The following is a 21424-nucleotide window of genomic DNA, read 5'->3' as shown; positions in this document are numbered from 1 at the left end:
TGTGTCTTTTATTGTACAGTATTTGAATTTATCTTTGCTCCCACACAAATACAAACCATTGTCCTTTAATAGAAGTCCTTCAGTGAAGCTGCAATGGCTGCTCAAACTTTTAATGAGATAGTTGTAGTTGCTGGTGGGTGGAGGCTATGCCCTGTCCACTCGCCAGGTAGATCAATCTTTGCTTTGATTTTGGCCGCAGTTCGGTACATACACACTCTGCTGCGTCTTAATCTGGCTGTTTTAAAATTTGGTTTTCTTTCATTTTGAACTAATGATGACGTCGAAGACAACTGTTGCGAACAGATTTGCTAGAGGACGATCACCACACATGATTTCCACACTCCCAGTCTCCATGCACAAAGAGTCAAGGTCTCCGTACCAGGTCATCACCAGTCTCTACACTCTCATTCACTGCTCAAGTGGTCTCGGTATGACCTGCCACTACTTGATCGGTCTTCCATGCACGATCGGACACCGTCAGAGACTGTCGGGTCACAGAACTTTTGGCACTTCCATCATTCCAGCTTTAATTAGTCTATGATACTTGGTGAAGAGAAACAGAAACCTTGGATCATTCTCATTGCATATATGGTCTACAATATCTTGCCTTCATGGACACTGAAGTCTCCTTGTTTTCTTTCTCTTTATGTTCTTTTTTACAGGAACGGTCTGACTGTGTTTTCTCCCTGCAAGACTAGTCTCCTTGTATTTGTTCTCTAGGATTGATCACTAAAGGATCAGTCACACTGCAATCAGAAATCACATGAAATCACATGGTTGAGACAAACGTGTTCAGTATACATGCAATCGGGAACTACTGGTATCTCCTAGTCCTACAAACCTGGAGTTTTTCAGATATGCAATGTCTTCTAATGACATTGGAGCCAGGATAACCCTCTCGACTCCTAAGCGCCACATACCTTGTGTTTTCTGGATTTGCCTATGCTTCTCTTCAAGGCACCGGTAGAACTACCCATCTTATGTTAGTGATACCATAGAAGGGATACTTCTCTGGTCACAGGCTCTCAGCAATTGATCATGGTTCTCCTTATCTTCCTTCGTCAAGGAAGCTCCTCTCAGTTTCTGCGGTAGAAAGCGGTCACTCGGCCTGTTGTCAGATCTTATACTGAAGAACTTGGACCCTTCTCCTTCGGAGGATCAGCCTAGGCTCTGGAGTAGCTCCAAATGCTCTTTCCTCTCCAGAAATTAACTCCCTTTTGGGATGTTGCTCCAGTCTTCATGTCTCAAATGGACTCGGTTTAAGCCCTAGAGTAAACATCAGTTAAGACCTGACCCTGAGATTACACATGAGCCTTAATCTCCGTGTTTTGAATAGGCGTACCGCGTGACATTTTGCATATCACGAGCCATTCTCAATTGGAGGAAGGTCTTCTCTCCCTTGATCCAGAGTTCATGACCAAGCTCCAGAATTTGGCCCTGCACAACTCCAAATTCAAGTCATTCCTCATCCTTTGCATGCAGGGTTCAGGATAATTCGCTCCTCTGTCCTGTGAAGACACGAAAACACTTATTAGAGAACTCAGATCCCCTAGCTGAACACCATAGAGACTTTCCCTCATCAAAAGGGTAAAGAAGATATCCTGGAACATAGCATCTTCTGACTCATGCATATCAGATGTGCTGCTCCAGATCATCTCATCCCAGTTCGGGCAGACAGTCAGGAATACCAAATTTTCCCTAAACTTTAGGAAGAACCTATCAGTGGCACTAGTCCTAAAGGCAGGAGTCTTCTGACGGACAATTTCCACTGTCCACTATTTATGAAAGTTTACCCATATTTCCCTGGGTAACCTTATCCATGGTCCTGCAATAGGTACTCGACAAGTTGTGTTGTGACCTAGCTCCCTCACGTGATGAAGCAACTTGTATATATTATCTGTTGTAACATAAACCTAGGAGGATAGGTAAAAATGTCTGGCTTTTCTCCTCTATTTTTCTAACCCCTGCTATGGGTGCAGCAGTCATTCCATAATGTGTTGGAATCGATGCTAGATGCAGGTGGGCTGCACAATCGAACAACTTTTCTTTACAGAAACATTCAGTATTGCAATATATCTCTCATCCTCCTTGATGATGGGGAGCATAAACTTGATGTATGCAAACCCATTTCTCATAATGACCATACATTTAGACCACATATTCTTTTGGATATAAGTTATTCCATGACTGTCTAGCACCTATTGGGGACCTAGCCTAACACCAGAGACATATTCATGCTCAGGGAGTTAGGAGGTTGATAGGAGTCTCCTATTTTAAAGTTACATTGCTTGGCTCAACCACCAATCAAGTCCTAGGTTAAGGTTGCTCTACTTGGTGAGTGGGCAGTGCTTACCCTCCGCCTGCCAGTAAATACCGTAAAACTACTTCTTTCAAAAGTTTAAATGGCCGTTCTAGCTTTGCTGAAGTCATATTTGTATTAAAGGACTCGGGTCTGTATAGTTATGAAGAATATAAATTACCTTTTTAAAATTTTTGATGTTTTTTTTTAATTGTACCCCAGATTTCTATGAACTTTAGTTATTATCAAATGGCACTAGGCAATTTTACATAAAATTTAAATAGTTTAAAAAGCCGAAAGCTGGACCTGCATTTCTTACCAGGTAAACAAATGTATTTTATTATTTAGAATATACAAAAATGCATCAAATTTTTCCCTTATATAGTATCTGTTAACTGCTGTATATTAAGCCGACTTTGACTATCCTGTTATATTTTCTTTGTGGATAATATTGTAGAATTGTATTTTGTGAAGTGGACTGCTATTAGTGGAGTTCCCTTTGTAGTATTAGTTTGTTTCTGCATGAAGGACTGTGGAAAGTAAGTAGTGCGACCAAAACTCATAGCCTTGTATGAAATTTACTGCTTAGTCCCATAGGGACGACTCTTTGAGTGACAAGTATGCATGTATATGCATGTACCATATATACTCGTGTAATGTTCGATTTTTGAAGGCATATTTTTCAGTTAAAAAAGTAAGGGTCGAATAATACACGAGATACAGTGAACCCTCGCTACTTCGCGGTTCGACCATCGCGGATTCACCACTTCGCGGGGTTTTCCCATAACCCATATATATATATACATATCGCGGATTTTCCGGAAAATTCGAAAATACCGCGAAATCTGAAGACAACCAAATACGATATTTTGTTACCTGTAATTCCATTAAATTAGTAATATCTGCTCTTACTGATTGTTCATTGCATTACATATGATATATAATTCAGCACAGAAAGAAATAAAACACGAAAAGAGAATGTGATCATACGATAATTCAGTACGTAGTAAAATTAAATCGAACATGAAACGCAAATCAGATGCAGTCATACCATATTAGAATGGTGTGTACTGTAATGGATGTGCTTCTTTTCCATGAATCTTTTGTATGTATACGTACGTAGTACAGTACTGCATCCAATAATATTCTTTGTTGCAAAAATCACAATTCGAATACTGTAAGCGTACGAGAGAGAGAGAGAGAGAGAGAGAGAGAGAGAGAGAGAGAGAGAGAGAGGCGTAAAATAGCGTACGTAAATTTTTATTATTATCGTTATTATTATTATTATTGTTGTTGTTGTTAATAAAATTATTATTGTTATTATTATTAATCATTATTATTATTATTATTACTGTACAGTATTATTATCATTATTTATTATTATTACGGTATTGTACTTAATCTACGTACGTTCAGTGTGCGCGGGACATCTTCTATGAGTAACCAACGCACCATAGTACTGTATAAGACGGGTTGTGATTGGTTCAAGCGCTGATAGATGACGAATCAAAACTCAAGTTTTGTTATCTAGCCTGTGATTGGTGTTTTGCCCGCATCTTCTACCCGCAGCATCAAAGTTCTCGCGGGGCTGCATCGTTCACTTTCTCTTTCCGCGTATTGCTGAGTAGACGTTCTTAAGTTTGTGAAGTTTAATCTGTGCTGTGTGCGACTGTTTTAAGTTGAACTTTTTGTTGAACTTTCGGTTACAATGCCTCCCAAGCGTTCTGCTTCTAGTAAGGCTGGTAGTGAGCCTAAACGCCACCGAAGGATGATGACGATAGCTGAGAAGGTTACGCTTCTCGACATGTTAAAAGATGGTAGAAGTTACGCGGCCGCCGGCCGCCATTTTGGCATCAACGAATCCACCGTTCGCTACATCAAGAAGGACGAGGCGAACATTAGAAAGACTGCTGCAATCACCTTTAGCAGATCAGCGAAGCGAGTCGTTACAACGCGTAATAAAACGATCGTACGCATGGAAGGTGCTTTAGCTGTGTGGATTGCCGACTGTCGGAAGAAGAACATAGCGTTGGATACGAACACCATCCGAACAAAGGCTTTGAGCTTGTATGAGAATTTTGCGGCAAAGGAACCTCATGACGACGATGGCGACCATGCTGAAGAAGATGATGATGCAGATGATCCTCAACCAGGGACCTCCACTGATTCCCAGCGTCAGAAACAACGTTTTTCCGCCAGCAAAGGATGGTTCGCGTAGTTTCAGAAACGCTTCGCCCTGAAAAGCGTTTCCCTGCATGGGGAGTCTGCTTCCGCTGACACTGCCGCTGCTGAAACTTACGTGAACCAGACTTTCAAGAACATTATCGCTGAAGGTGGATACAAGCCGGAACAAGTGTTTAATATGGATGAAACCGGCTTGTTTTGGAAGAGAATGCCGTCGCAAACTTTCCTGTTCAAAGAGGAAGCCAAAGCCTCTGGCTTTAAGGCATTCAAGGATCGCGTTACCCTCGTGATGTGTGGCAATGCTGCTGGATTTTTGTTAAAGCCGGGGCTTATTTATAAGTCGAAAAATCCTCGCGCTTTGAAAAATAAAAATAAGAATCTCCTTCCCGTGTACTGGATGCATAATCAAAAAGCATGGATTACGAAGATGCTGACCTCCAACTGGTTCCACCAGTGTTTCATCCCGCAAGTCCATGAATATCTCTTAGAGAAGGGCTTGCCATTCAAGATCCTTCTCCTTATGGATAACGCTGGTAGACACGCAACTGACCTGTCACGTGAGGGCGTTCAGGTTGAGTTCCTGCCACCCAACACCACGTCATTAATTCAACCGATGGACCAGGGGGTTATCAGGGCGTTCAAGGCCCTCTACACGAAGAATACCTTGGCGGACCTCGTTGCGTGTGTGGATGCTGCCCAAGATGACGAGGATGAAGATTTCAACTTGAAGGCGTACTGGCGGCAGTACACCATAGCCACGTGCCTGCAGAATATTCAAAAGGCACTTCAAGAGATGAAACCTGCAACCGTGAATGCGAGCTGGAAGAAGCTGTGGCCCGAGATTGTTTACGACGACAAGGGATTTACTCCGTCGGAAATCCAACACTCTGCAATACGGAAATCTGTGCAGTTGGCTGCCATAATTGGAGGTGACGGGTTTGGCGACATGACGACTGAAGACGTCGACGAGTTGTTGGACTGCCATTCCCAGCCCCTAACTGACGCAGACCTCGAAGACCTGACGAAATCGGCAAGTGAGGAAGAGAGTGAGGGTGCCCAGGAAGAGACCCAAGAAAATGTCGAAGAAACGGGCTTAACATTAGAACGGCTTGCCAAGTTCTGCAACCATATGAAGGAGGCGAAAGAAATGTTACAAGAGTGGGACGAGGATATGGTTCGCTCGATGCAATTCTCAAATAAGGTCGATGACATCATGACTCCCTACAGGATGCTCTTGGATCGAAAAAAGAAGCAGCGGCAACAACTTCCGATCACAATGTTCTTCCAGCCTCGCAAAAAAGAGCCAGTTCCTCCTGCTAGTACGCCTTCGGAAGAAATTGAAGAAGTTGAAGAGGTGTCCCAGGAAAAGGCACCTCCGTCTGAAGAGACGTAAAATACTATCATTGACTGCACAGTAGAACACATCATCAGCTTCATCATCATCATTTCTACTGTGCAGCAAATTCATCGCCATCGTCATTCAAGTTTTTCTTGAACTTCTTTCGTGGTGAGTACAGTAACAATCTTTATTTTTTACCTTAACCTGTTTTATAGTTTAGTAATGTACGTACTGTATGCATTAAGTTAAAGGGAAGGTTTTAAAAGTACATGTTGTAACCTATCATATTTTTTTTGTTTAAAATTTACATTCGTACGTAAAACAATCTCTCTCTCTCTCTCTCTCTCTCTCTCTCTCTCTCTCTCTCTCTCTCTCTCTCTCTCTCTCAAATTGTTTTCCTGCTTTGCTACGTACAAGTACTGTATAATTTATATTTGTAAGGTAACATATTTTGTAAATGCTTTTACTGTAAATACTGTATGTACTGTATCATTATTTATCACTATCATCATGCGCGTTAAATGCCTTGTTTGTTCTGAGCGTGGTTGTTTACTGAGCGTACACGCCGTCGTTTCAGGCGGCGCCATAAAGAAAAAGATTTCATTTGGAAGTCCTAAGAAAAATACGTAAACTAAAACATTGGTAATAAAAAAATCAACATACAGTACTGTATAATCAATATAATCGATGCAAAAACTAACCTATATATGTGTACTGTACACTAAATGAGTTTGTTTCTTCATTATGATCAGAGATGAACGTAAACAAAACATTGGTTGCCATTTTTTATCGTGCTTTTTAGGTGTTTAGGAAACACATATAAAATCGCCTTTAATATTTGTGCCTGTTTTAGTTTAGGGTGCTGTAGTACATGCATTAAGTGTTCTGTACATTAAAGGGTGGTTTGTTAACAGTACTACGTACAAGGGAAGGTTTTAAAAGTCCGAATATACATGTTAAATAAATAGGTAAATATGCTGTCACTACTTCGCGGATTTTCACCTATCGCGCCCGCGTCTGGAACCTATCTACCGCGATAAACGAGGGTTCACTGTATATATTTGAAAAAGCAAAAATTTCTGGCCTACCGGTAGGTAAACGTAAGCTAGGCCTACGCGAAAATTACCCTAGGCTATGCTACCTACCGGTAGGTAATCGTAGGCTATGCTTACACATATATAAGGTTACCTACTGGTAGGTAAACATAGGCTAGGCCTATATATACAGTACTAACCATGTTCATTTAACACCAGACATATTATTAGCATGGATTTTATTTCTTAAACCTTCATAAATAGTTTTTTATTGCTAGGAGTAATGACTTTACCATAACGCAGCAGGTATGAAGCTAGCAAACTGTCGGGTTGCGTATGTTATAACGTGATATGGTTAATGAAAAAATAAGGCTCATTTTATTTTACTTGGTATTGTATATTAATTGATATTAATAATAAACCACAAAAATTTTTCTTAATTGAATCCACATTTTTTTTTCTCCAAGTTCGAACGCTAGTTTCGGTAACTCCAAACATTTTTACGGCTTGAACGTTATTTGTTATGAGTAAATTCTTATTCATATATATTGTGAGGAAAAAAAATGATTAGCATAACGGTTAATTATAATCACCGTAATTACCTGCAATTAGCGGTAATGGTAATTTGTTACTCAAAACAATGAACTAATTTTGTTTGCTACTTTAAGTGTTTGCTTGTTTTTGAAAGCTATTAGGCGGTGATGATAATCTGCTGTTTGCAACTAAAGTGTTCGCTAGAAAATGTACGCTGAATACTCAATTGTTATTGTAAACAGATGTTAGTATTTAGGTGTTCCGATTTGTTTTATACATATGTTTGTTGCACTTAGGCATAACCCTTACTTTGTTGGTAATTATGGTATGCTGGAGATAAAAGACCTCTAGCCTACTGCCAAAATCAAGACTCGAACATTACATGAGGTATATGATGAATTCATGATTTTGAAGGCAAAATAGGGGGGTCGAACATTACACGAAGTCGAACATTACACGAGTATATACGGTATTCGCATCAGATAAAATTCATGGAATTCGGATGTATAAAGAATACAGCGAAGAACTTCTTCTAAAGCATATGACAATGAGGTTTTTAGGTGAACAATGGTGTAATAAGAACTCAATTCTTGATGAGCTTAGTACAAATATTGGATGTCCCTTGGAGTTCAGTTTTAGCTCTAGATATTTACCATTCAGGTGAAGTTTGTGATCTGGTTGCTATGCAATTATCAACTACATTATCTATTAGAAATTGATGTTAAAGATGATAATGTTGAGAGTAATTTTTATAGATCATAGAATTTTTTCCTGTGTTGACTTTTCGTAAGGACATGATTGTGGTTTAGATATTCCTACAGTAGTGTACTGAATTTTCTGTAAAGTGAAGGTGAACCTAATACAGCAAATGGAGTAAGTGATTTATTTTCTCAATTGCATTTTGGTGTGCTATTGTATTTAGGTTATATGGGGGAAAAGCTTTAAGTTAGACTTTAGAAAATAATCTTCAATAAAAGTGTATACTGTAATTCTCCTGCTTATTTAGCTTTGTGACAGAACTGAAATGACCTAATAAGGAGTTTCACTAGAGTAACAAACCTACTTTCTTCATACACGTATGCAAAGCTTTCATCCTACTGAATAGGGATATATTTTCAGTGACACTGGAATGCCCATTGGATCGGTAACAGGGTAGTTGGTAATGACAGGTAGCACAGGGCTAAGCCCCACCCACCTGTTCGTCACATAAGAGTATATTTTGTCTTCATCGGACACTTCTGAAAAAGAGACAAAGAAGATAGTCGCATGGGAAGACTTTTGGATAAAAGTTCCTAGAGAATTATAATGATCGCTCTTCTTCTTTTGGAGGGAGTGACAATACATATTCGCCTGGTAACATGCAACTTCTGGATCAATCAAGCAGACTGCGTGTTGCTGTTATGAGTTGCTGCTTTTGCACCAGGTGTAAGTGAGAAGCCCTACTCAGACTGAACACCCTCATAGTATGGTAGGTTGATAGTGGTGTTCTTCCAGCTACCTCTTTGTGCTAATAGGGAGCTCATGCATTGACTTGTACCTTCTGGGTCTATGAGCGATCATGAACATGGTGTGACAGATCCTGCTATTTTCATCAGTTGCAAGTGAAATGTCCTACCTCAGACAGATATCCAACACAATAGGGTAAGTTTATATGGGCACCGTTCATGCTACTTTCATGTTGTTAATGATATCACATGACAACCAATACCTGTAGGGTTAATTGGCAATCGTGAGCTTGGTGTAACAGCTACTGCTGTTCACCTTTGAGCCGCTACATAGTTAACTCGGGGAGCAGTACTTTCTGGGTTGGTCAGCAAGGTGAGACTGGTACAACAGTGACTGATGTTTGCACCAGTATGAGATGATAAGCCCTTCAGGACCCAAGATTAACTCCTAGGTGATACAGGGTAAGGATACACTGTCATGTTAAACTTTTCTTAATTTTCCTTTTTCACTCTGATTTTGATCCATTCGTCTCAGAATAAAAAGTCAAAGAAGTCCGATCGCAATAAATTCCGCTGGACTTCGAGTGATTTCTCCTGTTTAGAGTGGAGGAGACGGTTTCCATCTGTACCATGTCCTGTGCAGGTCAGGGGACTAGGTTGTGGGTCCAGTGCAGCTGCAGGATCACCCATACAAATGGCTGATCAATCCTCTAAGGGGATGATCACTGGTGCCAATGGCGAATGGCCTACGTGCTGAAGTTGTGGACGTTCGGTCCCATATCATTGCCGATTATGCTGAGCTGATGGCTGATCACCTCTTGGGTCAATCATAACATGGGTCAGATGATAGAGGAGCTTTAGCCTCCACCTTTCTCTTGGATGGTGTAGCACTGCTTTTGTGTCTCTTTCCCAAGGTACATTACTACGGTACCTCCTAAAGAGGTGATACATTCCACCACTCAGCACTTCTGTAAGAGGAGTAAGTGCCACTGTTCAGTACCTCTGAAAGAGGAGATATGTGCCATTGCTAGGTACTTTCTAAAGAGGAGATACGTGCCACAGCTTGATACCTGGAAGTCTTGTACGACCTGTTTCATGAGTCGTCATAGCTAAGGAGAACGAGTCCCTACTCCTCTTGGTCGAACTGGTACTTGTCTGGCCACATTCAGTTGAAACTTTTGTTCCATACTCGGCCTCCCACTTTTGGTACTCTAGGGTCTTGTAGGGTATGTAGGCCTTCGGTTATTCTGAAAGTGTCTATTTCTTTCTTCAAGTATTCACATGAGTTTTAGGCTTGGGCCACTTGGAATGACCTCTCTAGAGTCTTTCCAGAACAAGATTGAGAATACTCCTCACTCCAGTTACAATATGAGGATCGTGTTTGAAGGGTCTAATCTTACGCCCAGGCAGAGAACAAATATCTGGGGATTTTTCCATGTACTTGTATCAGCAAACTGAGAGATAGCGTACCTGCTCCAAATCAGCAGGAACCACTAAACCACTCATGGTAGCTAGGAAGAACTATTGGCAATGGGAGAAGCTTGAGTTTGTTCTTTCTTCTTCCTTCTCATCTCTTCTTCAGATACCTCTTCTCAGAAGGTAGTAGTAGTAGCAGAATATGTCTAGGAGTATCTTCTTGACAGAAGAAACTCTTGAAGTACATGGTTTAAAACTACTGACGTCATTTCCCTATTTGTGGGACAGTTTTTACCTGTATTCGCACTGGCTTTCTTTTAATGCCAGAGCAAGTACAGTATTTTTTTTCCTTGCTATACAAACTATAGTAGTCCTTTAAGTTATACTTCCAGTCTCATCACCCCTCTTAGTCCTAAGTCTTTTGAAAATTGTGACTATTCTCTGATAGGTGGGTGGTTAAATGTTACCTCCATGCACCAACTGTCACTACCAACTTCCTTGTTAACAATCTATTGGCTGTTCCTGGGCTGCTGTAAACTTATCCCTATTGTAAAGGACTATTGTTTGTACCTTGTAAAAATACAAATTACTAAAAAAAATTGTTATATATTTTACTTAAAAAATCTGTGGGATTAGTTTTGTACTTTCGTTCAATTTAGTGAATGGCAATGTGCCTAGTCGGGAAATAGTGACATAATACGTTATTTTCTGAAATATCTGAAGTATAATTTTCCAAAATTATCTTGTTAATGTATGGGGATTCATACTGTTGTGTTAAGAAATGTAAAGTTCCTTAGATTATCTTTCAATGTTCATATCTGCAGCTTTTATATTCATAGTATACAGTATAAAACTTCTTAGCAAAACAAAGGAAGTAGTAGTATTTTTAAATTTTGGTATAAGAGATGTTTTTAATTATCTTCTTACTGTAAATTGTTTATCAGTAGATAGTGGAAGCCATGGATATATTGAAGTATGTTCTTTAGCAATGCCACATGTATTTTCTTATCGATTGAACAAGATTATTAAAATAGTGAGGAGTCAATTAGTAGGTACTGTATGTTGATTTACTATACAAAGAAAAGAAAACTAGAAATTTGCTTGAATTTTTTTTGTTAAGGTATCTACTGTAAGAAAATTAATACTGTGCTAGGATTTTTTATACCTTTTTTTCCATAGATTCTTTTTGTTAATTTACAGGTATCAGAGAGATTGAGAGAGAGCCTAAAGAAATGGGTCGAAGGAGAATTCAAAGGCGATCCACAATTAAGCCTCATCCCAGCATTATACACAAAGCTCAAGCAAGAAGGTTACGACTTCAATGTGCAGTCTGATTCGGTATGCTTATTTGAAAGAGATGAACTCTCTAAATTTAAAAAGTTCTTGTTGGAAAATAAATGTAAACCAGAAATTAAATAGAAGCAGCTACACATATAATGGAAACCATTTAAAGGAATTCCTTTAGATAATTAATTGGGAAGGCATGGTATTAAACCTCCTAGGGTATTAGTACATTAAGGGTACTGCAGGCATCACTTGAAAGGGTTGTTTGCAATATCCTTTTGGCTCTTAGATCTCCCTTTTTTAGCTGCCTACTTTACCATCATTCTTGTTGTCCAACCTTTCCCAACTGTTAATTCGTAGTGTAACAATTTCCTTATCCCAAACTCAATATACCATACTAAACCTTGAAAATAAGATATAGACAGTTTCTGTATGCGTACACATTGTTCCATTAGTTAATAATTTTCCATTTTATTTTTCAGCCAAAAAAAAGTACTCCGAAGTATAGTAATGATCCCAATGTAGTCAATAATAAACAAGAGGAAGATGACATAGCGCGAGCTATTCAATTATCCCTACAAGAATCTGGTGGGAATAGTACTACTGGCAATTCATCTTCAGCGAATCGTCCATCTTCTACTAGTTTATATTCATCAGCTGCTGCTGCCTTGAACTCGGAGGCAACTGTCACTAGCAATAGCTCTGTTTCTTCGCCGGCGAAGGAACCTCAAAAAGCAAGGGCTCTCTATGATTTTGAAGCTGCTGAAGACAACGAACTTACTTTTAAGGCCGGAGAATTAGGTGTGGAATTGCATTCAAATCTCGTTAATTATAAATTTGTCATTGATGTAAATGCTATTAGTTTTGAATGATTTGAGCAACTATAAACTTTTCATCATAATTTTATCCTTGTGATTTAAAATTCAATAATGTTTTTATGTTTTCAGTTATTGTTCAGGACAGCAGTGACCCTAATTGGTGGAAAGGGACCAACCATAGAGGAGAAGGCCTTTTCCCAGCAAACTTTGTTACTCTTGACATAAATTCTGAGTCAGAACAGCCAAGTAAGGGCAATGTTCCATCATGGAATGCAGCTTTCTTTTTTATTGTGTAATATATTCTTATTCCTTTTAATGCTGATTAGGGGAATTTCTTGTAGAATGGATATTATTAGATTTATATAAAGTGGGAAAATATAAATGTAAATATTGTATTGTAATTTTAAAAGTCCAACTATTGTATTTTGTGTGAACATGAAGACAGTAGGTGATTAAAATAAGAACGGTAAACAAAAACAACCACTTTCTAGCAAATGACGGAAGTATAAAGGTCTTAGATTTTTTAAATATTTATTGAATGCAAAATGTTTCAGCTTTCAAGGGTTAATATCTTCTTAGTCAGAAGAATTATATTTCATCTGAAGAAGAGAGTAGTGAGCCTAGAAAGCTGTTCAATTTTTTTATTTGCTATTTAGTATTACTGTATATACAGTACATAGAATTTTGAAAATCTACATTAGAAGTATCTATTTCCGACAAAACTACTGTACTATATTTTCTCAATAGATTGTCTTCATGCTCTTGCCTGTCTAATATCCTCTTAATTCCAGGAACTGATAATGGCAAAAGAGTATCATTTTCTGAATGTGTCGAGGTCACAGAAGTTGAAGGCGCGGGTAGCGAGTCATCCATAGACCCTGCCGAAATCACGGGTGAAATTGATGAAGAGAAGATTGATCGGCTTCTGCATGTGCTGCACGAAGCAGACCCAACTGGAGAGCGACCTGATCCCCCAGAGCTGGCAATTCTTGAGGGTTAGTGGTTTTTATTCGTATCTTACGAAATGAACAGGTTGTTAGTCCATAGTATACTATACAGCAGGTCCAGTGAATATATATGGCTTAGTCTTGTTCCTACGCTTATCTTTTTGCTCAAGAGAATTCCTTATGAACAATATTTGTTCCTGTACTAACAAATCTGTAGGTATAAATACCTACAGGTTTGTATTAGGAAAAAATACAAATTATTTCCAAATATCATGCTTTTCTCATTTGTAGTATGAAATAAATTTCTGGCTCTATTTTAGAAATTTTCTTTTTGTTGATTATGAAAACTTTAATTACATTTTGTCATCTTCATAAAGAGAGGTAGTTTAATATATAAAAGTTAATTTAGGATGAGTTCAATTCTCAAGGATGACAGGAATTATTGTGAAATTTATGATAAATTTCATCTTTTAGAATATACATGGCTGTATAATTTTCATTGCTTTACATTGGATACATTTTATATACTGTATTTTGATAAATTTCTTGCCAATTTTTTGTCGCTTGAGCTGGCTTCTTCTTCATTCCAAGTAAAGTTGTGGTAAAATTGATAGAGTAATCTGTTATTTTGCCTTTTAGAACAAGTAAATGCCATGGCTCCTACAATTGATGCTGAACTGGAGCAAATTGACCGCAAACATGCACAGTTAGCGCGGATTAGTACGGATTTAGTGGATGCATTAGGACTTTATCATCAGGTACGTTCAATTAACCATATTTATTTAGTTTAGTACGTTACAGTATTCTTATCAGTGCATAAGATATGTGAAATACTGTAGAAATAAAATGGTAAATATTTAAGTTTTTTCTGGAAAGCAAGACTAATAGTGAGATAACATGAAATTTTCCGTAGGTTTTGCCGATAGAGAAATAAGATAGAGTAGTGTGCCCGAGTGTACCCTCAAGCAAGTTAAGCTTTTAATGATCGGGTGAAATTAATAGAATTTGCACTTTTTTTTTGGAGTAGTTTTCGTTCTCACATTTCAATTTCTCAAGAATACTTGTCTCATGCTTTACTGTTGCAGTGGTTTTCATTTACGTTTTCCCCTTTGTATGAAATTGATAATGCATTTGAATTTCAGCTAATGCGTGACATGCCACCTTCTATGGCCGGGTATTATCCTATGCCTAAAAATCCAGTTGGTCCTCCAGCACAGATGCCAGTTTATTCCCAGTCGCCAACACCTGGAATGCCACCTCCACAGGTGAGAAAAATTTGATTTTATCCCAATATAGTGTGTATCTTCAACTATGACACTAGTGTTACTAAGTATGTTTATTTGGTAATGAATGATTACATTAACATAGTATTATTATTATTACTTGCGAAGCTACAACCCTAGTTGGAAAAGCAGGATGCTATAAGCTCAGGGGCTCCAACAATAATAATAATATGTTTTCCTTTCCCAGTGAAGAAAGGAAAATGAAATATTTCAAAAATTAACATTAAAATAAATATATCCTATATAACTATAAAAACTTAAAATAAAACAAGAGGAAGAGAACTAAGTAGCACTACTACTGCACAAATTGTTTTCTGATTACATTCTTACCTTTTTGGGGGACTTTTTAACATAAATTTAATGTTCTGAACCTTTTTTTTATTTCTCACAGCCATTGCTTATACAGTACTGTACTTTACTTTTGTTTACTCTTAGATGATTTGTGCCCGAGATTAAAACTTGTCATGAGACTGGGGATATCAACCTTGTCTTTGTGTAGTGAAATATGATTAAGGAATTGAAACATTTATTATTATATGTAGGATATCTTGTGGTCAAATCTTGCCAAATAAAAGGTTTTGCAGAATAGCAATTAATAAAATGTTAATAATGAAAAATTTTATATCTAAAAGCACCTGTTGTTCATATTGCTTCTTTTTCAAAGCTCGGTTACATCAACTTTTACCTCTGAAAACAAAATGTAATTTTTTCATTCCTTCCAATAGACTTAGACCTCTAATAAAGTAATGAGACAATTTAGCAGCTAATGGCAATAATATTGCCTTGGTTAAGTCTCGCTACCTTAGTCTTCAGTCTTTATGTTGCTGCCGGGTTGAACAACAGATTGTTCAGTCATTTAGGTTTTTAGTGCTTTTAGAGCAATTACTACATAGATTGTTCAAGGGAGTTTTTTCTTGGGAATCGTTACTCATTCTCCTTGTGTTTTGTGACAGGGCCAGTATTGTGATTTAGATAACTGTTGTGAAGTGTAAAAGTCTCGCTGTTTCTCTTTTAATTACGGTATATAATAAAATTGAATTTTCAATATTAAACTTACCCGATAATCATGTAGCTGTCAACTCCGTTGCCCGACAGAATTCTACGGAAGGGATACGCCAGCGATCGCTATACAAGAGGGGGGTGTACTCACAAGCGCCACCTGTGGCCAGGTACTGCAGTACTTCTTGTTGACACCACCTCAATTTTTCCTCTGTCGTGCTTCCGGCAAGACGTTCATGGATACGCTTATAATTTTGGAGTCTTGTTCACGGTTTTGGTGAAGTATTGCTCTAAGATTTCAGCTTTCGCTATTCAGGAAGTTTTATTATTAGCTTAGCTAGCTTTTGGAATTAATTTGATTAATTATGGTGACGAAGAGAGTATGAACTCTCTTTCACCTTTAAATGGCCGACCCTTCCCTTAGACGGAAGTGTTGGTGTCTAAGAGAGTATAGACTCTCTTTCTTAATTTTGCTTAACAAAGTTATAGATTTATTTTTTTATCTCTCCGCCTTTTATAGGCCTCTTCGATTAACTTCCTTTTATTATAAACTTATTAAAATTAATTTTTATATTTGTTTATATTCGACCTTTCCTAATAGTAGGCGGTCTTTTCTTGGTACCGAAGTTAATTAACATTGAGCCCGTCATTTCGGTTTTACCTGTTAACATATTATGCTATTTTAATGTTTTTGAAAAAATTTCTTTGATAGTCTCGTACTGTTTTCAAAGTTGAACTAACGTTTTGTTTTGTCTCTGCAGTTGTTGACGTTCAGAACGTTCAACTTGCGCTCTATCGTTACGACAGAGAGAGAATTTTCACGGTGTCACGTTGCAGTAAGAGTAACCGTTTCTAGCGTTTTGTTCATTCTTTCTTAGCTTAATGTTTTAATTCTAATAAAGGAACTTTTTATTTGGGAAATATTTCAGTTTTTTTCCTTTAACAATAATATGTTTTAACGATATATATGATTGGGCTCTTCTCTCAGGTTCTAAGTCAAGAGAGAGAGAGAGAGAGAGAGAGATAGAGACGGAGGGAGAGAGAGCTGGATAAACGTTTCGTTCAAGCGAGTAACGTTGTTATCGTTTTTGCTCTTCTCCCTAGTCTCTTTAGGGGAAGAAGGTAAACGTTTCTAGAGTTTTATTCTTGTTCTCAAGCTTTATGCGGTGAGAGATTTTAAACGTAGTTTATTTGATCTAGTGTTTAGTCTTTCCAGCCACTGAATTATTTATCTTTCATTAGATTTTTCTGTTACATTGTAATTCTGTTTTCGCAATTACTAACTTTTAAGGAAGGATAGAATTGCGTGTTTCAGGTACAAACCACTTAAAGTTTCGAGTTCAGTGAAATAAGTGCAAACAGAAAATCAAAAGTGATAAGTGATTAGCGCAAAGTGTGTCAGTGTTGTGCGTGAGGGTACTTCTGTGCGTGCCAGTCGTCCTCCCAGTCCGGGACCTCTTGCAAGCTCCCAAGCCCAGGGGAGAAGCAATGTCGAAGGGCAAAAGGGTTCGGCAGGCCTTGATCGGCGCACAGAAGTATCCTCGGTGGTTGCGGGCGTGTCTTACAGAGACCGTCACTCCCACCCGCAGACGATTGAGCCCTTATTTTGCTCGTCTGCAGAAGAAATTTCGGGGAGAAAACGCTGGACTCAGGTCTCAAGACCTCTTAAACGTAAAGTCCAGACCTCTAGAGTTCAACAACCCGGATGCAGTCATTGGGTTAGCTCTGACTCTCCGCAGTCATCAGGTGACTGCACACCTCCTAAGAGAGGTAAGGCGATGCCTCAACAGACCTCATCTTCTGTTAAGGCTTTGCCTCAACAGACCTTATCGTCTGTTGATCCCAAGATGACTTTGCTGCAGTCCATGCAGTCGCAGCTTGCGGTCTTAATGCGTGAGTTTCAGGCTGAGAAGGTTACACCTCCTCCTGCGAGCGCTCCGCCTCACCGCAGTCCAGTCTGCCAGGCGTACGAAGTTGAGGTTCCTCAAGCTACCTTACCGCGTTCGGAGTTGCCAGTTACCAGCGTTGTGCAGCAACCTTAACCTTCCTTAAGGCAACCTCAACAATGGGAGCAGGAGTCTTATGCCTTGAGGCAAGATTTTCTTGCAGTTAGACCATCTTTGAGGCTACAACCTTTTGAGGTACGACAACCTCTACCATCCTTGAGGCAGCCACCTCAGCTCTCGCAGCTGCTACCTCAACTTTCCTCAAGGCGAGAGCCTCAACTCTTGAGGCTAGCTCCTCAGGAACCTCAACTCGTGAGACAGGAACTGCGTTCTGCGCAGCCGCTACCTCAACTCTCGCAGCTCACACCTCAAGAACCTCAACTCGTGAGTCAAGAGCCTCTCTCTGCGCAGCCACCTCAACCCTTGAGGCAAGCGCAACTCTTGAGGCAGGAACCTCATGCTATGAGTCAGCCACCTCAACGCATGCATCTGCCACTTTCTCCTCAACTTGAGCCTCTTCCCATTCAACTTTGAAATAACAAATGACAATAATAACACCTCATTACTTTCATAACTTGCATTTGTAATCATATACATGTATGCCTACACAAACATTATGATAATGGAGGTTATTCGTATTACTTAAATAAAAAAATATATATGTATTCCTTGCAATATATTTTTAACAAATCGCAAATATGGCAAAATATCTTCAAAACAAAAATGAATCATGAGTTATGAATGTAATGTAAATATTATGTTGATATTAAAACCCCATGCAAGCATGCATGAAGTAATGCAGTGTTGCCAACAGGGCGAGTTTCCCTGTCCTGAGGTGAAGTAGATTATAGATCGTATATTTAGTGCAGCTTAATTCTACGATTATCATGCCGGCTATCAAAGTCATCAACAAAACAGTCTAAATCAATTCCCTCGGCACGTGCACTTTCAATGGACAGTAATGCGATATTACTCAATCTAGCACTGGTCATGGAATTTCTGAGAAATGTTACACGCCATGCAACATGCTCTGCTTCTCTTACAGCATGCTCTACATACAGCATGCTCTGCATACAGCATGCTCTACATACAGCATGCTCTGCATACCTTACCGCATGCTTCTCAGTCACACATCTTTGGTTGTTGCCAACTCACTAGACTGTCAAGCAGTTTCATAACGTTGCCTTCTAGTCTGCTGCTTTTGCACCAGTGAAACCCTCACTGAGAGAACTTAGCTTTTCTCGGATATGGTCCCTGTAGATGAGAAAGTGCTTTTCTCCCTCCTTCTGATATTCCCTTGAGGACTCTGTCATTTGGAGAGGAGCCTTTAGCTGCGTAGCCTCCTATGGACTTTTATTTAAGCATAACATGCTTCCAGGGAAGGTAATGGTTCCACTTCAGTCGCTAACCCCGTCTGTTACCACACCTGCTCCCATAGACCTTGAGCTGTGTTGCAAGACATGCAGTCCAAGCTTAGTCCTTGTTAGAGGATTTTTTGTTTACGGAGTCAGTGTGTCACTGGGAAGACGTTCAACAACCAGCAGAAGTGACTTGTTGTGACGCAGTGCGGCAACCTCAGCAACCCGATAAGAAGTTGTCTATACGACCCAGACAGTCTAGACAGCTTCGGGTTGTCACTGTACTTCCTCGCTTCCCCATGGTTGACAGTTCACAGACTGTGCAGCAGTACCATGATCTTGTGTCCGGCTCCGTCAGACGACTGGCTTTTAAGAGCTCCCACAAGTCGTCGCTGTCTGGAGATTCTCAGATGGACTATGGATCTGACCAAGGAACTGGGCCTCCTGGTCAATTTTGAGGAGTCTCAGCTCGTCCCATCCCAGACCATTGTCTACCTGGGTATGGATCTTCAGAGTCGAGCTTTTCGGGCTTTTCCGTCGGCCCCAAGGATCTTCCAAGCCCTAGAATGCATCCAGAGCATGCTGAGAAGGAACCGATGCTCAGTCAGGTAGTGGATGAGTCTAACAGGGACACTTTCATCGCTGGCCCTGTTCATCGTGTTAGGGAGACTCCACCTCCCCCCCCTTCAGTATCATCTAGCTGCTCACTGGATAAAGGACATGACGCTAGAGACGGTCTCAGTTCCTGTTTCCGAAGAGAGGAGGTCTTCTCTCGCGTGGTGTAAGAACAGCTTTCTTCTCAAGGAAGTCTACATTTGGCTGTTCAGAAACCCGACCGCCGTCTCCTCTCGGACGCATCAGACACGGGCTGGGGTGCGACTTTGGACGGACAGGAATGCTCGGGAACATGGAATCAGGAGCAAAGGACACTTCACATCAATTGCAAGGAGTTGTTGGCGGTTCTTCTGGCCTTGATAAACTTCAAGTCCCTCCAGCTTAACAAGGTGGTGGAGGTGGACTCTGACAACACCACAGCCCTGGCTTACATCTTCAATCAGGGAGGGACTCTTTCGTGGAAGTTGTTCTAGATCGCAAGGGACCTCCTCATCTGGTCAAAAGATCGAAAGCTCACGCTGGTAACGAGGTTCATTCAGGGCGGTATGAATGTCATGGCAGATCGCCTCAGCCGGAAGGGTCAGGTCATCCCCACAGAGTGGACCCTTCACAAGAGTGTTTGCAGCAGACTTTGGGCCCTGTGGGGTCAGCCAACCATAGATCTGTTCGCTACCTCGATAACCTAGAGACTCCTGTTGTATTGTTCTCCGATTCCAGACCCAGCAGCAGTTCACGTGGATGCTTTTCTGCTGGATTGGTCCCATCTCGACCTGTATGCATTCCCGCCGTTCAAGATTGTCAACAGGGTACTTCAGAAGTTCTCCTCTCGCAAAGGGACACGGCTGACGTGGATTGGCTCCGCTCTGGCCCGCGAGAGAATGGTTCATAGAGGTACTGTAATGGCTGGTCGACATTCCCAGGACTCTTCCTCTAGGAGTAAACCTTCTACGTCAACCTCACGTAAAGAAGGTACACCCAAACCTCCACGCTCTTCGTCTGACTGCCTTCAGACTTTCGAAAGACTCTCAAGAGCTAGGGGCTTTTCAAAGGAGGCAGCCAGAGCGTTTGCCAGAGCAAGGAGAACATCCACTCTCAGAATCTATCAGTCTCAAGGGGAAGTCTTCCGTAGCTGGTACAAGACCAATGCAGTTTCCTCAACCAGTACCACTGTAACCCAGATTGCTGACTTCCTGTTACATCTAAGGAAAGTAAGATCCCTTTCAGCTCCTACGATCAAGGGTTACAGAAGTATGTTGGCAGCGGTTTTCCGCCACAGAGGCTTGGATCTTTCCACCAACAAAGATCTACAGGACCTCCCTAGGTCTTTTGAGACCTCAAAGGAACGTCGGTTGTCCACTCCAGGCTGGAATCTAGACGTGGTCCTAAGGTTCCTTATGTCATCAAGATTTGAACCTCTCCAATCAGCCTCTTTTTAGGACCTCACATTAAAAACTCTTTTCCTCGTGTGCTTGACAACAGCTAAAAGAGTAAGTGAGATCCACGCCTTCAGCAGGATCATTGTTTTCACATCTGAAACGGCTACATGTTCCTTGCAGCTCGGTTTTTGCTAAACGAGCTTCCTTCACGTCCTTGGCCTAAGTCGTTCGAGATCCCAAGCCTGTCCAACTTGGTGGGGAATGAACTGGAGAGAGTACTTTGCCCAGTTAGAGCTCTTAGGTACTATCTAAAAAGGTCTTAACCTTTACGAGGACAATCAGAAGCCTTATGGTGTGCTATCAAGAAACCTTCTTTCCCAAGTTCTAAGAACTCAGTTTCTTACTATTCAGGCTTCTGATTAGGGAAGCACATTCTCATCTGAAGGAAGAAGACCCTGCTTTGCTGAAAGTAAGGACACATGAAGTGGGAGCTGTGGCTACTTCAGTGGCCTTCAAACAGAACCATTCTCTGCAGAGTGTTATGGAT

At 40.2% G+C, this 21424-nt stretch overlaps 1 protein-coding gene across 2 annotated transcripts in view; it reads left to right on the top strand.

Annotated features, from left to right (window-relative positions):
• Positions 1 to 21424, top strand: part of Stam (signal transducing adaptor molecule) — a 45587-nt gene that overhangs the window by 11803 nt on the left and 12360 nt on the right. For both annotated transcript variants that reach the window (XM_068374961.1, XM_068374960.1), the window contains exons 4-9: positions 11452 to 11589; positions 12018 to 12336; positions 12483 to 12599; positions 13145 to 13348; positions 13940 to 14058; positions 14443 to 14565. In XM_068374961.1, the coding sequence (XP_068231062.1) occupies positions 11452 to 11589; positions 12018 to 12336; positions 12483 to 12599; positions 13145 to 13348; positions 13940 to 14058; positions 14443 to 14565 (1020 nt within the window). The remainder of the gene's footprint in view (positions 1 to 11451; positions 11590 to 12017; positions 12337 to 12482; positions 12600 to 13144; positions 13349 to 13939; positions 14059 to 14442; positions 14566 to 21424) is intronic.

This window comes from Palaemon carinicauda, chromosome 6 (genome assembly GCF_036898095.1).
Source record: "Palaemon carinicauda isolate YSFRI2023 chromosome 6, ASM3689809v2, whole genome shotgun sequence".
Taxonomy (NCBI): domain Eukaryota; kingdom Metazoa; phylum Arthropoda; class Malacostraca; order Decapoda; family Palaemonidae; genus Palaemon; species Palaemon carinicauda.
Note: the sequence above shows the minus strand (reverse complement) of the source record. Positions and strands in the feature narration are given on the sequence as shown.